The sequence below is a fragment of the Eumetopias jubatus genome, unplaced genomic scaffold (assembly GCF_037043125.1).
Source record: "Eumetopias jubatus isolate StellerSeaLion01/CBP00866 unplaced genomic scaffold, mEumJub1_p1.0 scaffold_4, whole genome shotgun sequence".
Lineage (NCBI taxonomy): Eukaryota > Metazoa > Chordata > Mammalia > Carnivora > Otariidae > Eumetopias > Eumetopias jubatus.
The window spans coordinates 76503552-76520227 of record NW_028274810.1 but is presented as its reverse complement, the minus strand read 5'-3'; the positions used below and the strand labels follow the sequence as shown (position 1 = coordinate 76520227).

Genomic DNA, 16676 nt, shown 5'->3' with positions numbered 1-16676 from the left:
TCAACCCCCGCCCCCAAAACCCAGCTACTCTGCAGTCTTACTCTCCTAGCCGGGGTCGTGGCACAGTGTTTGCCGAAAAGAAGGGCCGGTGGGGATGCTGGCTTGGTCTGCATCACTCCCTGCAAGTACCTCACTCGTGGGGATGAGGGCAGACGTGCAGAAGGACAGAGCAGTGAGGAACTAGAAGGGTCCACTGGACAACGTGGTGGAGTACGGACAGGCAGCCGTGCCTGTCTCAGGCCTCAGCTACTGCGCAGCTGGGGCCTGCTTCATAGGCGCAGTCTGCTGGGGCGTCTGTGCCACACCATAAGGCACATGGGCAGCCACTGTGCCCATCTCCTGCGCCCCAGCCACATGGAACATCTGGTCATCGAAGAAGATGTGTGGGCGGATCTTCTCAAGGAGGGGGCCCTTGGGCGCTCCTGCAAGGAACAAGGCCTCATCCGTCTCCAGGCCCCAGCTGCGCAGGGTCTTGAGAGCCCGGGCCCCCGAACTGGCTGCGCTGCGTGCTGTCACCAAGTAGGTGCGGATTGGACACTCCAGCCGCAGGCCCTTGGAGTAGAACTTCTTCTGCAGCCTACCCAGCGCCTCCAGAAAGCCCTTCAAGGGGCCCTAGGAGAAGGCAAGGGAGCACAGTGAACACCTCTGTCTCCCAAACCTTTGCCCCCTCTCCAGCGGGGCTCCTCCCAAAAGCACCACTCACTGTCTTGCTATTTGGGCTGGGGAAGCTTTTCGAGACCCCTCGATCTCCCAGCTCTGCTACACCTGCTGGGGCCGCCGTGTGCATCAGTGGGGCTGAGGTACGTCTGTCGGTCTGGGCGTCCGTACTGCTGTGACTGGGGGTGTCTGGCTCAGAATAACCATCCCAGGGCAACTGTTGCTATGTATGTCCGTCCACGTGCCCTCCAGGTACGTGGGTGTCTGCGGTGTAGCTGTGTACATGTGGCCTTCTGTGCAATGTCAGCAGGGAGGATATTTCAGTAACCCTGGCACGGGCCCCCTCCAATCAGAATGGACTCCAGCTGCAAACAACTGGGCCAGACCGACCAATAGGTACCTGCCAAATATCAGCCCTGCCCATTGGGCACAGGTGGCTCAGGGCGTTATGCACCAGCTGTCTAGGGTCAGGGGAAAGATTTACTCTCTACCATGCCTAGAACGACAAGGCTGAATGAGGCTGTGCGAATAAAGAACCAGATGCTGATGAAGAAGAAAGCTGCATCGGTGGCTGGACATGAGGGCAGGTGGACTTCTAATCTTACAGACCCCTCCCTGACTGGGTGACCTGGAGCAAGGAGTGGTCTCCTGGGCCTCTGTGTGCCAGTTAGTGGTAAAACTGGTCCTGCCCTGGGTTTCCAGAGATTTCAGGGGGACTCCACAAGAACGAAGTCAGATGAATATCTGGGAGCTGCAACTCAAGCCTGCTGAGCTCTTGGGGAAAGAAGTTCAGGATTACTGCACACCCAGGTTTTGGTTAAAAGCACAAACAGGAGCTCCAGAAGTCTGTGGATCCCAACACCTCCAGCCCCAGGGAATTTTCTCCAAGCTCCCGGGCGTAGTCTACTCTCGGGGAGACTCCAAGCAGTGGGAGGGTCGCTGAGCCCCGCCCCGGCCAAGGGACAGACGGCAGGAGGTGCGAGGGCTGGTGGGGCCCAAAGCGGGCAGGTTGCTCCAGACCCCACCCCCACCTGGGTCCCCCTGCCCTCTGAGGAGCTGCCCAGCTTTTCCTCTCCTCCAGTGAGGGAAGCAGGGGCTTCTTGAGGACCTGGGAGACTACTCAGAGGGGTGGGCGAATCTCCGAGGGGGGATGGGGGTTCCAGAGAGAAGGTGGTGGCTTTGGAAACAGACTGAGGCCTTCAGAAAGGGGAAGGAAGCTTCAGAGGGCAGGGGAGCTTAGAGAGAGAATGGGGGCTTCAAGGGTGGGGGATAGGACTGCAGTGAGGGGGATGAGGTTCAACAAAGGCGTAGAAGCTCACTGAGGGGGCCCCAGGGGTCAGGTGAGAGGGATGAGGGCTGGAGGCCTGGTGAGGGGACCTGGCTGGATTCTGGGCTGAGTTGGGGTTTTGGTTCTGGGCTTGAAGTTCCAGCCCAGGGCAAGTTCTGGGGACCCGCCTCACTCCTCTCAGGGGTTCTGGGGAGTGTGTGCAGCACCTGGGCCAGAGGTTTGTTCTCGTGGGCCTTCTCATGCTCAAAGAACCTGTCCAGCCCGTGGGCCTTGACGATGCGCTCCGACTCATCCGAGAAGAGCACAGCATCCCCATCGAAGGCCACGCGCAGCTGGCTCTGGGATACAGCCACGTCCCTGCTGGGGCTGAAGATGGTGGCGGCTGCGATCCCTGGGCAGAGAGAGGCAAGTGTTGTCTGCCTTCATCTAGGTAACAGGGGCCCCTGACACCTGCCTCAGCTGCCTGGAGCCAAGAGAAGGCCATCTTGGGCTAGCCTTGCCCTACCAGCCTCACCCAGGACTTGGGGCAAGGCTAATCAGGGCTCATATTCAGAATATTTAAAAACTGGTCAATAAGAATGGACAGCGGCTTTTGCTCTGAGTAGGGCTCTGAGGGCCCTGGCCCATATCAGCGTTTCCCTTTAGTTGCTGCCTTGTGGGAAGGTCTGGGGGAGCCCCAGGAAAGAGGGGTCACTCAGAGGACTCAGGAAAGCAGCTGTTTAGCAATCAGTATGGAGAAATTTCAATTCCTTAGCATCCAGTAAGGTTGTGCTAGTATGGACCAGCTGAATGTCAATCCTGACTGGAAGGAAAGGTCCCCCAGGCCACTGCTGCCCTTCTAGGAGATCTTCACAGGCACCTGATGTAGATCTATGGTGGGTCTAGGAAGGAGCCCCAACCCTGCTTGGCCTCAGTTACTCTCTACTGTTGATTCTAGCAAGTAATCAACACCTTCTCTGGACTAAAGTAAAATTAAGGGTGTTTGACTTCTGTCTGGAGCTGAGATCCCAGTCTGAAGTCTATGGGCACCCCCATTTACTGTCTCAATGGCACCAGGTATGCCCCACTCAGGGCTCCTTGAGGCAACGTGGGTGACCATCAAGGGCAGTACCAATGCCATCTGACTGTGTACAGAGACTCTCTGCAACCCTGGGCTTCTCCAGGAGTCAGGGATGCCTGCGGGAGCCCAGGCCCCAGACGGGAGCTGCACTGGACAGCAGAGAGCCAGCGCTAGGAGGCTGGAGGCCTGGAGGTCTGTTCTCTACTGGTCATCTCCCCAAAGGCTGCTTCAGCCCTGCTCTTGGGACTCCAGGCTCACAAGGGCTGGGCTAGGGCAGAACTCTGGGAGGAGAGAGCAGTGCCAAGCTCCCAGCAACTTCGGCAGCCTGATGATGCTCTAAGTAGGACCAGGCCCTGGGCACCAAGCCGGGTACCTTCTCAGCGCCTGCAACACTGGAGCCAAGATGAACTAGGACCACCCAACTCTGGGCAGGGCCTCCCTCCTGACCATCCCCTGCTCGCTAGCCTCAAATTACAGACATATAGAGGCACACATTCAGGTCAGTGCCAAGGCCCCAACCAGAGGGTGTGACATCTGCCTAGGGAAATTGCTTCTGGTTTCTGGTTAAAGAAAGCCTCTTGAAGCCCAAAGCAACTCAGAGTGAGGCATTGCAAGGCAAGAGGCCAGGCTTCTAGGCAGCAGACAGCATGAAAGAGGAAGAGAAAAGCGGATATTAAAAAAAAAAAAAAAAAAAAAAAGTAGGGCACCTGGGTGGTTCAGTCGGTTAAGCGTCTGTCTTCGGCTCAGGTCATGATCCCAGGGTCCTGGGATCGAGCCCCGCATCAGGCTCCCTGCTGGGGGTGGGGGGGGGTGTCTGCTTCTCCCTCTGCCCTCCCCCAACTTGTGCTCTCTCTCTCTCTTTCTCTCTCTCTCTCGCACGTGCAAAAATAAATTTTAAAAAATCTTAAAAAAAAAAAAAAGCGGATATAGTGCTGGTTGATAGAAACTTGCTAGGAGTGTTCAGCCTGAGAAGCCCTCTCGGGCAGTGGGGCAGTCCTTCCTCCCCTGTGGGCCTGTTTTGAGCAATAGGGATACACACCTTGTCAGGAAGACCAAGACTGTGATTACCACCCTAAACTGCCCCTTGACAGGGACCCATAGAGGGAGATTCTCTTCGTCAGGACTTGCGGCTGGGTCTCCTCACCTCACCTCAGCCCTGGCCAGGCCAGCTACTGCAATGCTAGCCATTCCCAGACCTCAGTGCTCAGGATGAACTAGATATTGACCTTCCTCCCCACTGACCCAGACGGGGGCAGAGGCTGCTTATGGTCACACAGGCATCAGAACTATGGACCTGTAGGATTCTTAGAAGGGAGTAGCCTTCTGGGCTGTAAGGAGGGTTTCCATGGGAAGAGAAGGCTGAGGGATACTGATGAGTAAAAGCATCCTTACCATGGTAGGGCGGGAGGTGGAAGAGTGGACTAGAAGGGCAATCAGTGGAATCGGTGGGCCTTATTCTCAGTTTACAGGACAGGTCATAGGCATGAAGGAAAGTACGCCCTTTCCAGTTACCACGGTAACCCCTAGCACCTGCTCAGAGCTTTAGGGCCAGCCCCGCCCCCCAACCTCCGGAACTCCTTTGTCAGACTCCCCGTATTCTCTCTCCCCAGCGTGACGCACCTTCATCAATGGCTTCCCGCACTTTTTCCGCATCAGCTGACAAGTAGAGGTTGGTGTGATAGGCCTTGAGGTAGCAGATGGGGCTGTTCCCACCTGTCATGCAGAACCGCTCAATGAACAGGTCTGGGAAGGAGGTAGAGAGTACCCAGGTGATGCCTAAGTCAACCCTCAGAGCCTCAGACTGGTCCCTCCGCATCTGGTGGGTGCCATCTTGGTTCTGAATGGTGATGGGGCAGCAGAGGGATTCTCTGAGTGATTTTAGGCCACTCTTCCCCTCTCTGAGCCCCTCCATCTTTCATCCATGAAATATGGATGATCGACCAGGAGTGACCGCCTGGCCTACGGGAAAAGCCTCTCGTCAGGTAATCCCAGTACTACGAAAGGTGGGTCTCCAGGCAAAGCCTGGCCCTCCTGGCCATAGCTGATTGGATAGGGGCAGACACCTGACCCAAGCGGGGCCAATCAGATCCTCTCCAAGCCTGGGCTGGTAGTCACCTAGTACGCTTGCGTGCACAGGCTGGGAAAGATGTGCTGGTTGGTAAGGTGGTGCTGCCCTGAGCCCACTGAGTTACGCCATCACTGCCTCAGCCCCTCATGCGAGACAATCTCTGGAGAGCCCTGCTCCAGTACTGTGGATGGTGTCTCCTGATTACTCCATGCCTGTGTCCTAAGTTAGTTAAATATTTTGAATATCATCTTGCTCCCAGCAATTTGAAATTAGGATTACAAAAAGGCCCCTGAACTCTGTTGGTTGCTTAAAACAAGAATTTGTAAACTTACACATTTTGGCCATATTCGGGAAAAGCAGAGAAACCTAGTTTGGAGAGAGAGATGCGGGCAGAGGGCAGGGGATGGAAACAGACTTGCTGAGTGAGAGAAGCAGAAATAAGGGCTTACATGGCCGGGAGAGAAAAAGCCCAGGAGAGATTTCCAGTACTTGGATTCAGGCTGCTGTGGGTTCAATTTTACTTCCTGCCCTGTGGTTCTAAGAGACACCCCTTTAACCTAATAAGAAATTACCGTTTTCTCTTCAGCTTAAGCTAGCTCTGGAGGGTCTATTACTTTCACTCAAGAGTTTGGACTAAGACACAAAGTCCCTTCACTCTGACAACTGCACCTGCTTCTCCTAGCAGCCTTGTGAGGCCTGTGAGCCCCATTGCCGATAGAGAAACTGAGGCACGGAGGCAGCAGGTGCCCTGCCCAATACATAGGCAGCAGGGCCTATGCAGTGGTTTGCTGGAACTGGCTTGTACCAGCTTGCAAGAGCTGAACGTTAAACGTTCAGGGATTTTTTTTGAGCCAGTTCGATTGTCCAACTGTTGATAACTTGAAATCAGCCATGGAGGGATAGTCACACCCTAAGATGACAAGGCTACAATCAGGGTTTTTGTTTTTTTCCCTTCTGGTTTGTTTTGTTTTCTTAAGGAACCAGCTTACCAGTGTACCTCTGGGCTTCAGGTTCTAGTTGGTATTACCTACCCCCTGCAGAGATGTGACCCCCCCCCCAACCCCAAGCGTCTAGTAGGCGTGTCCCATGGCCAAGCCCCTGATGCTCACCGTAGTGGTTGATACTGTTGATCAGACGGACACCCACTTGAGCGTGGTTGTTGGTCACAAGGACGATGTCAAAGATGTCCTCACTATCGGGGTACAGCTCCCGCAGCCGCCTGTTCACAGCCTCCAGAGCCTGGATGGGAGAGGGGGCCCTCCTGCTCAGACTCCCAGGGACTGACATCTGGAGTTGGCATCCAGTGTTGGGGAGGAGGAGTGAGCTGGGATCTAACGGGGGCGGAGAGGGATGGTCAAGGCCTGGCCGTGGACGTGGACTGTCTCATCCCAACCTCACCCGTCATGCTGGTTGATTGCTGTACAGGGGCGCTTCACTACAGAGTGAGTGGGGGCCAAAATCCGGGCCAGCTCCACGCACCAAGCTAGTGACCCGGAGTTGGGCTGCATTAGCGCAGAGGACAGGGAGGCTTTCCCACTGCGGCTCTGTCCCCTTGCCAAGCTGTGTTCCTGTGGGCTGGCATCTGCCTAGAGGGGGACCCCTTTCCTTATTCAAACACCCAGGAGTGCCTTTTCTAATTCCCACAGAGGCACTATATGGCACCCACCTTCACGAAGGGGAAGGCTGGCCCGGGACTGAAGGGCTCATTCTCATGCTCCAGCTGGTAGCGCACATACTCCTCCACGCCCTGCTCTGTGTAGATGCGCTGCTCCTCGTCCATGCGGAACAAGGCTCGGGAGGACACAGCAATGGTAACAGCATTCTGAGGCTTGGGCTGCAGAGGTGCAGGAGGAAGGCTGTTACTCACACTCCCTGAAGCAGGTCTCACGTGCCAGCCCCTCTGGGTGCCTTGGGGCAGGGGCAGACGTGGGTCAGGACCCGCTCCATGCAGGACTCAGCCAGGAACTGAGGAAGATGGTGGCTCCCTACCAAGGAGCACGATCTGGTGGGAGGACATCCCCTCAGGGAGTTTGCAATCTAGTTGGTCATCTGGACACAATGGAAAAATGAATACAGTGTATGTAGCCAGAGTATGACTGATGCTCAAGATGGTCTCCAGATGGTTTCCATTATAAAATGAGAGCTACATACTCCTTAGGAAGAAATGGTGCTCAGAAACATGGCAGTTATATAAGAAAATTTATCTCCAGCCCAGATCTTTCTCCTGAGATCCAGACTGATATATCTAATTGCCCCAGTTGACTAACAGACATTCAAACTCAACATGCCCAAGGCTGAATTCCCACCACTCCCTGTACCTCCAAACCTGGTCTCCCACCCACCTCCTCATCTCAGTGCTCAGCACCACCATGGACTCAACACTGAGGCCAGAGCCCAGAAGTCAACCTCAACTCTTCCCCTGTCTCAACTCCCCTCCCTACACCAATCAATCAATCACCAAAACCTGTCAACTCTATGGAATCTACTTCTTTGTGCCTTCCCTGCCAAAGTCCAGTCCGTCACCATCTCCCACCTCAGGTCATCCAATTTGTTGTTAGGGGATGTTTCTCAAGTTCACATCTGATGATGCTCCTCTCCCTTTCAGTGGTACCCACTCCTCTCAAACTCTGTTCCCCAGCCTTGAGTGTGGAGTAAGAAGCTCTTGGAGACAGACGCCTCCCTCTCCACACTGTCACCTTTGTGCTATCCCACTTTGCTCGGTCTGACCTTTCTCGTGTCTGAGCATACTTTCCTGTCTGTCCCTGAGCCTTCGCACATGATGTGCCCTCTGCCTGATCTGCTCTTTCCTTGGCTCTTCATCCAGCTAACTTCTCCCCAACCTGCAGGTCTCAAAATACATGTCACCTGCAGGAAGCCTTCCCTCACTCCTAGTTATGGGCTCTCCCATAGATTTCCTTTTTCAGTTAAATTTAGCACGGCCCTACTTGCTTATTTAACTATTTCTATTTCTAGACAGAGTTCTGGAGAGGAAGCAGGGACCAGGCTTAAGTTCTGAGGGAGCATGAGCCAGGACTATCTTGTTCATTTAGAGTATCTGTAGTGCTTAAAACTGTGCCTAGCACATAGTAGGTGCTCAGTAAATTTGTAATGCTTCTGAACTCTCACATAATCTACTTCAGTGAGAAACAGTATTTGCTATGACGGATTTAACATGAACTGGAAAACTCCAGGGCAGTACCCTAATCTGTTCAGATTGCTTGACACACAGTAGGTGCTCTGAGAATATTTTTTTGGTTGATGCAAATTTTACACACATCTACTGGTTCTTTGTGCCAGGTCCCTGGGCTCTGCCTGGGAGTGGTCCTGGTAGGGACTTGGCTCCTGCCCTCAGAGTCACACGCTGATAGGGAAGAAAGGCAGGTACACAGAGACACGAAAGGGGCTGGCATGAGTAATAGGACACAGGTGAAAGCAGAGTCTTGATGGCAGGGGCTCACAGTAGGTTGTCATAGGAGAGGAGGCATTTGCGTGCAGCCTGGAAGGAGGAGTCAGGTGAAGGAAGGCATAAGGAGGTGAGCAAGTACGCAGTGCATTCGCAAAGGTGAGCAGAGCCCAGGGCAGGAGGCTTGGGTGTCAATGAGCCCAGAAGAGTGGGCAGGTGCTAGGAGGCCTTCCCCAGGGCACAGGAGGGCCTCAGAATCCTTCACCACCTGCAGTGGACTAGGGAGAGGGCGTGCCACCACAGACAGCAGCTGGACCCTTTAGAATCCCTGGGGAGGATCAGAATGTGGGGGTGATTCCCACTTTGCAGATGAGGAAACAGAGGCTCAGGATGGGGGCAAGACTCATAAATGGATCTCAAATTCTGGCCTGCTCCTGAGAGCACTGCGGGCCACGTACTCAACCCCACACTGCATCTCTCTGGAATCAAGCCTGGGACCCAATCAGTGGACAACATTGAGTGATCACCATGTGACAGGCACTGTGCTGGGGACGTGGCAGGAAACAATACAGACACAATCCCCACCCCCGTGGAGCTTATGATCTATTCCTAAGACAGAGATTTGTGCCATCCTTTAGAAGAGCATTATCCAGTAGAACTTTCTGTGATAACAAACACATTCAGTCACTTGAAATGTAACTAGTGAGACTGAGGAACTGGATTTTTAATTGTATTTAATTCCAATCAATTGAAATTTAAGTAGCTATGAATGGCTAGTGGCTAATGAAGCTTTACACCTCAAAGTAGTAAATGGAAGACCAAAGAGTTCCCCAAGCACCTGCCGTAAGCCTCAGTTTGCATTTGACTTTTACCCCAACAAAGATGGTATATCTGGCCAGCAGGGTCAGGGAAAGGCAATGGCAAGCAGGACAGGTGCTTCTTCTCTGGGGCTCACCCCAAGTACTGCCCCCGTTGCCAGCCATCCCTGTTCGTGTAATCACGGGTTGGATACCTCCCAACCCCCTCGGCAACTGTGAGCTTTCAAGGAAAGAATGTAAAGTAAAAGCGAAGGGGTGATAGAGGGCTGGCCAGGGATGGTAAGGGTGGGTGGGGTTGGGGGAGTGGGGAGACCACTCTCATAAACACAGGAAGCCTGCTGGGTTTACTGCCCCAGGGACAGGCCCATCACCCCTTCAAGGACAGAGAGCCAGCTGCCCTCCTGGCCCCTTCAGGCAGGTTCCCAAGCCAGCGGCTCCAGCCCAGGCAGCAGGCCAAGGTCTCACTCTTCACTTGCTGTCCCACAGTCCCTGCCAGACTTCTGCATTCTGGGTCCCCTCTGGCTGAGCTACTCAGACCCTATCCCATCCCACCTCTGGCCATCACAAGAAATACATCCCAGTTGTCTTGGCCCCAGGAGTCTCCACTTCCTTCTTTTCCAAATGGGCAAGTAGACTCAGAGAGGGACAGAGTATTACTCTAGGTCACACAGCAAAGTCAAGGAAGATCCAGGTAGGTAAAATCCCAAGTCTCTGGCCTCTGTCCACACAGCAGCACCCCCCCCCCCCATATGCCTTTCCTTGATAGCTTCCAGATGACCCCCAACCCCTTCTATCTCAGCCACTTCTTTGGGACACTTGCCCCATGCAGCCCTCGCCTTCTGGATTTGGGAGAAATGGTGAGGGAAACCATGCCCCCAGACTGAGGTTTCTAAGGGCAGGGCTCTCTTTCTCCTCAGAATGGAGGTCCCCAGGGCAGGACCCTCTGCCGGCTCTTCTTGCTCTGACTCTGCACCAGGAGGGGAGAGCCTTAGGGCCCAGAGGGCATGAACTGCTGTGAGAGATACAGAAAGAGTGGCCTTTCCAGGCTCATTCAGAGCTGAAGGGACAGGTAAAGGGCTGGCCAGAGCTGGGGAGAAGCCAAGCACTTGGAGATGCCCCTGGACCTAGTTGCAGAGGGAGACCACCCTTCATGGGTTGTTAGGCATACCTAAGGACAAACAGTCCCTCCAGAACACAGAAAGAAGCCCCGATTCCAGACTGGGAATTGGGTCAGGGGGCCCTTGTCCTAGCCCGGGGACTCAGCCGGGGAACAGTGAGCTCCAGGGAGCCAGGGTCCTGCCAGTTCTCTGCCTTCCACTGGTGCTGGGGGGCAGGTGGGGGGAGAATGGAGGAGAGCCAGCCCCGCCTAGCCTGCCTGAGGAGCTCTCATTTAGACGGACATGATTCTGCCTGTTGGGCCCAAGAGAGGAACACAGCCAAAAGTTGTTATTTGTAAACAATCTTACTGGGGGAAGAACTGCTGGAAAGTGGGACAAGATAGGTCTGGACTGAGGAGTCCTCTGACCCCATGAGGTGAGGGGCTCCTAGGGGTCCTCGGGGCTTAAATATTTCACTCAGGCTCCTGGGAATGAGACTAAGCTCTGATGGGGCCCAGGAGGCCTAAAGCCCCCAAAATAGCCTGTGGGAGGAGTGGCTGCTACAGGAAGAAGGGGCCAGGAGGCCACCAGGCCCCTTGTGTCCCAGAGGCGCCAGGGGTCATGACTGACCCCTAGGACTGAGCTCCCTGGCTCCATGGTGCTTGGGGAGGAGATGTATTGGTGAGCTCCACGCACCACTCCAGCCCCAGTGTCCATCTCCTGGGCCATGGCCATGACATTGGTGAAGCTTCCTCCTCAGGCAGGGACCAGGGACCTCCTCACTGGTCTGCCTGCTGCCAGAATCACTGTCTCCCATCCATCCCATGCAGCCCCAGAGTGATGGTGCTCAGATGAAATGGGACCAAGTTAATCCCCTGCTGAAAAATCCTGCTAAAAAATGGTTTTCATACTTTTAAAAAAGTAGGTTGACATTTTATTTCCATGAACTCCTGGGCAGAACCCCAGTATGTAAATCAGATATTCCTATAGTTTATTAGGATAAATTTATTTTACTAGTTTACTTTTTGATTCAAATGTATTACATGTACATGATATATTTATTATAATGTCAACCAATGGAAACAGCACAGTTGGGTAGGTGATAAATTTGCAACTAGGGGTTAGGCCACCAGTGCAGACTTAAACTTCATCATCTAGTTAATTTGTTCCTGCGTTTGTTGGTTTGTGCCCAGTAATGAGAAAGTCCTGAGTACCATCAATAAGTGGTTGCAAATGGCAAAAAATTTTTGTTTTGTGTTAAACTATAAGCCTCAAGATACTCAGCAACAATAATTGCCAGCAATCTCAAGATAAACTTCTAGTAAACAGTTCACAGGGAAAGCTTTATCCTAAGGTTTGCTTAAAAAACAAAACAAAACAAAACAAAAAAAACAACTAATCAACCTGCAGCATAAATTAATCTATTGATGGTATTGAAGGTGCTAAGATGGCCACATAACACATTTGAGTGAATTGAGGTTTTTATTACACATTTTTAATTGTTTAAGAGGTGGTTGGAAGAAAAAAGAAAATAAATTGGATCCACGTGTGTGCAGATCTCCAGAAACATGGGACCCCAGTGGAACCTGGTTTTAAAACCCCTAACTCCACTGAATACCCAGGTTCCTGAGTATGGCATTCAAGGCCCTGGATGTGTCTCTGGCACCCTTCCCATGTATCTCCCAAAGATTCTGCATTCTCCCACTCGGTTTCAAAGACATCCCCAAGCCTTTTGCCCATCCTGTTTCCCCATCTCCCTGGGAAATGCTGCCTACTCAGGCTTTAAGGTGAGCTCAAACGCCACGTGAGCAAAGCCTTCCTTAGTGGGCAGTCACTCACTCCTGTATACCCTCTCGAGACCATCTAGGGTCTTTCATCTGAGCACTCACCATGGCCAGGGTCTCCCTCAGTGCACCGTGAGCTCCTGAGGCAGGGACTCAGCCAAATTCATCTCTCAATCGGCACTGCTGAGCAGGGCCTAGAGATACTGCAGGGAATGACTGTTGACAGGGAGGGCCTCCTGGGGAAGGGCCCTTGGCGGGAAGCAGCAGGATGCTTTAAGGTCAGGGTGGGACTGCTTGGAGGATGCCTCTGGGCCAACCTCCGTCCAGTGCCCTTCCCAAGCTCTGAGATCTGGGAAGCAGGAATGAGCGAGGCCCCGGCACAACCCGGACACCAGGCATCTGTCCGATGGGAAGAGGAGCTCTCTCCTCTGTGTGAGTGTCCCAAAGCTGAGACCACCACGGGGGTCACGGGGGTGTTGATGCCCGCTGCGACGGGAGCAGAGCCCGCAGCTGTGGCGGAGCGTTGGGAGCCCTGAACGCAGGGCGAAGATTCCAGTGCAGCTCCCTTCCCTTAGGACGCGGGCAGAGCAGTACCCGGAGCCCACAGCGCAGGACCTTGAGCCAGAGCCCGAACGCAGACGCTCGGGTCCGGAGCCCGATGCCCAGATGGCAGGGAGCTGAGCGCACAACGAGGAGCCGGGTTTCCAGAGTCAGGTTACCCGAGCCCGGGGCGCTTGGGCAGGCACCGCTGACCCGCTATGCCAACAAGTGCTGCCCGCGCCCCTGGCTGCCGGGCTCGTGGAGGAGCTGGGCCCTGAGGACAGCATGGGGGAGGGGGATTCCTGGCGTGGAACCCGAGCCCCGGGGGGGAAAAAAAAAAAAAAAACGCCGGCTCAGAGCTCCCAAAATAAACGCGAGCCGGTGCCAACGGGCCGACACATTCTGGTGCTGAGGAGCTGCGTCCCCTCCCGGAGGGCTGCCACGGATCTCTCTCCAGGGGGCTTACGACCCTCCCTCGGTGACCCTTCCTTCCCCTGTCCTTCTCCGTACCCAGGCCCTGCCGTTACCGATTTGGGTTTCTTCTTGGGCGCGAGGTTTTCGTAGAAAGTCTTGGTCTCCTCCCAGCACGGGGCCGCCGCGGTCTGTGCCCCCCGCCCGGGCTTGCGGGGCTCCCGGAGCTCCGCGGGTTCCATGATCCCGCTGCCACCCTGCCCGCCCGAGCAGGCGGCGGCGGGGACGCGGCGCTGGCGGGGCTGCGCTGCCGCGGGGAGGCGCGGCCCGGGCGTGAGAAGGGGGCGGGCCGCGGCGGAGAGTGTGCGCGCGCGAGCCGCCGGGGGGTGGCGGGGGCGGGGGTTTGTTTAAAACTCCCTCTCGGCTGCGGGCGGGCTGCTGATATTGGATGTGCCCTGGGGGGGCAGCTGGGTCCCCAAGTGACTGCGGGGCTGGGGGGTGGTTACTAGGGAGGGTTTGGCCTCTCGGGCTCCCAGGAGCAGGGGCCCTGAGGCCGGGCTTGCCGGCTGCGGCGGATTCGGGATTTCAGGGATCGTGTTCTTCGCTGGTGCTCAAGGGCACCGAGAGAGGAGAGGCCTGACAACTTTTCTCCCAGGATGGTAATCCTCAAAGGAGAAAATGAAAAGCTAGCCTCCTTTCCGCCAAAAGCTAAGCCGCCTTTTTGCCCTCTGGTGCCAGGACCCTGGGAATCCGATTGGCAGACCCTAGTCCGTTCTGCAGAGGGAGAGGTGGTGGTGGATGGACAGCTCCGTCCTCGAGCAGGACTCTGCTCCTAGTCGGGCGCACAACAGAGGGCCCAGCTGGGCAGCTATTCCCCACCAAGGCGGAAGGACCCTCAAAGTCAGTGGCGAGACCAGGTCCCCTCAGCCTGGCCGGGGACCCATACCGGCGCGACACCCAGGGACTCTGAACCCAGGTTCTTGCTGGCCCCTTGACTGCCAGTAGGGGGCTCGCGCTCACAGGTTCCACCTGCAGAACTAGGGGTGGTAATGAAGTGGCGAAGAGAGGGAGGGTAGAAACGGAGCTTGGGAACCAAAGACTACTGGACCACCATCCTGGAGTTCCAGCGCACTGTCCCCTCTTGGTGCAGAGCCCGGGGTGCAGCCACTAATGTCACCTGTCCCAAGGTACAGGTCAGGAAGCAGACAAGGGGCATCTCTGTGTGAGCCTGCACGTCTGCACAGATGGGTGGGAGCAGCATGAGAACACACTGGTGTAGCCTGGAGGGCATCTGGCTGGAAGGGGGTACAGAATGGAGGGATATGCCTAGCCTCCACCATGTCCTGGGGGGGAACCAACCAAATCTTGTGTGGGAGGAAGGGGCAAATCACAAAAAACTTTTAGGATTGGGGTAAGTATGTTTAGACTTGCCTTCTCCAGACTTGATAGATTGTTTCCATAGATGGCCCCAAACTCCCTCCAGTATGCCTACCCTTTGGCAATGCGACTTCGACACAGAGACCTGGAAGAGCCTCAGCAGGCTGAAGCTATGTGCGACATAAGGCTAAGAGGGGGTAGAAACTCTATAAGCAGAATGAGCTGATCAGCAGAGAAAAATGGGAAAAGATGTGCAGAGGGCAGCAGAGACCCCCTGAAAGAGAGACCATGCTGCCTTGACAGGGAGCTGCCTCTGGTCCAGACAGCTTCCCAAGTCCCAGTAGAGGCCAGGCAATACTGTCCATCTCTAAAGCCCGATGAGATTCTCTACATCACTTTAACCAATGCCCCCCAAAAGTTGGTGGCTATTGGTTTTGTTTGACTAGCAACATTTCCCACCCTCTTCTTCTACAGCTGACCCTTGGAAAAGATGGGTTTGAAGTGCGAGAGTCCACTTAAATGCAGACTTCTTCAATAAATACATGGAAATTGAAATATTTCAATTTCAATAAATATACTGAAATATTTCAATAAATATATTGAAATAAATTATTCAATAAATATATGTATAGTACCATAAATGTATTTTCTCTTCTTTATGGTTTTCTTAAAACATTTTTTTAGCCTACTTTACTGTAAGAATACAGTATATAATACAGATAACATATAAAATCTGTGTTCATTGACTATGTTGTCAGTAAGGCTTCCCGTCAACAGTAGGCTGTTAGTAATTAAGTTTTGGGGGAGTCCAAAGGTATATGTGTGTTTTTGAATGCCCAGTGATCGAGGGGTGGTCAGGGCCTCTAAACCCCACATTGTTCAAGGGTCAGTTGTAGTAACGGGCCCTACCTCCCTGCCTCCCTGGTCACAGGAGTAGGCATGTGAACTAGACCTGACCAATCAGAGAACCTTATTTCCCTGGACACAGCAATTGAACAAGGAATGAGCCTGTGACCCCTGCTGAGCCACTCTCCTGCACTCTTACTTAGGGTTGCTGGGAGATTTGGCTCTTTCTTCTCTGGGGTAATTAATTTGGGGCAATGTGAGCTGGGAACCCATCTTTCCCTGTGGCAGGTGAAAGAATGTGGGAGGAGCCCATCTGGAGCAGGCAGTGAGGTCGCAGAGTTAGAGAAGCAGAGACGGAGAGAGGGTGTCACATTGAGCCTCTGGATCCAGCAGTGCGCAAATTCCCAATTACAGGAGCCAATAAGCCTCTCTTTTTGCTTGAGCTTGTTTGAATTGGGTTTTGTTCCCTTGAAACCAAAAATCTCGACCAATGTAGTCCTCCTACTCACACTGACATAAGTAGGCCTCTAAGGATCCTGTCTGACTCTGGGTTCAGTTCCTTTAAGAACTTTCCCTAGCTCCCTCTTTGGAAGGATTAGAACTCCATCCTAGACTGTTCTTTCCACCCTCTTAGGCTTCTGGCCATTGCCTCCGTCTTTTCCACCACCCCCTGACCACTGGCTTGGTGCAGGGATTCCCTGGCTCTCTGCATTGCTGAACTCAGGCCAGTGCTTCCCCTCAGGGTTCAGCTCTTCTGCAGGTGGATAAGCTGGGAACACACCCCTCTGCACATGACTCCAGGATCCTGGCACCTGAACTGCTCGTCTGGGCAGCCCTGCCCCAGCATGCCTGGTCCTGTTGGCCGGTCTTTAGCAAGACCTGGGGCAGAAGCTACCTACTCCATGAAGCCTACCTTCACCCTTCTCCTGCCTCCCCCCCCCCCCCCGCAGAAAGCACAATAAGCAGTAGCCTTGATGTTAGAAGACCCGAGTTCAAGTGGCAGTCTTGCCATTCCCCGAGCCTTCATTTCCTTGACTTTTTTTTTTTTTTCAACTGGAAATTAAAAGTGTGCTTGGCTCAACTGACAGGGAATCACATGGGAAGCTGTTTGGTAGCTACGACGGACTGTATCCACATGAGGGGTCAATTGTTTGAGGTTTGGGAGGGTTTCGCACAGAAGGACATCATTGAGATGGAATGGGTGGCCCATGGAGAGGCAATGGTTTGTGTACCAGCACAGAAGCATGAGAGATGCCTTAGGGAAATGGAGGGCAGTATGGGGTGGCTCAAATGCAGGGTGAAGGACGGGGAGGTGGGGAAGGAACAG

At 54.1% G+C, this 16676-nt stretch overlaps 1 protein-coding gene across 1 annotated transcript; it reads right to left on the bottom strand.

The window, feature by feature from the left end:
• Window positions 1–246: 246 nt before the first annotated feature.
• Window positions 247–13368, bottom strand: NT5C1A (5'-nucleotidase, cytosolic IA). The gene is made up of 6 exons (XM_028123445.2): window positions 13243–13368; window positions 6740–6907; window positions 6183–6312; window positions 4626–4748; window positions 2152–2336; window positions 247–612 (listed from the first exon to the last, which is right to left on the bottom strand). The coding sequence occupies exons 1-6, from the start codon at window positions 13366–13368 to the stop codon at window positions 247–249; spliced, it is 1098 nt and encodes a 365-aa protein (XP_027979246.1).
• Between the last annotated feature and the right edge of the window lie 3308 nt (window positions 13369–16676).

Excerpts from the sequence above, each read along its gene's own strand:
- NT5C1A (XM_028123445.2), bottom strand. The coding sequence starts at position 13,368 with ATGGAACCCGCGGAGCTCCGGGAGCCCCGCAAGCCCGGGCGGGGGGCA. Across the intron at positions 6,908-13,242 it reads CCAAGAAGAAACCCAAATCG|CCCAAGCCTCAGAATGCTGT; the intron begins GTAACGGCAGGG and ends GCACCTCTGCAG. Across the intron at positions 2,337-4,625 it reads GCGGGAAGCCATTGATGAAG|GGATCGCAGCCGCCACCATC; the intron begins GTGCGTCACGCT and ends CTCTCTGCCCAG.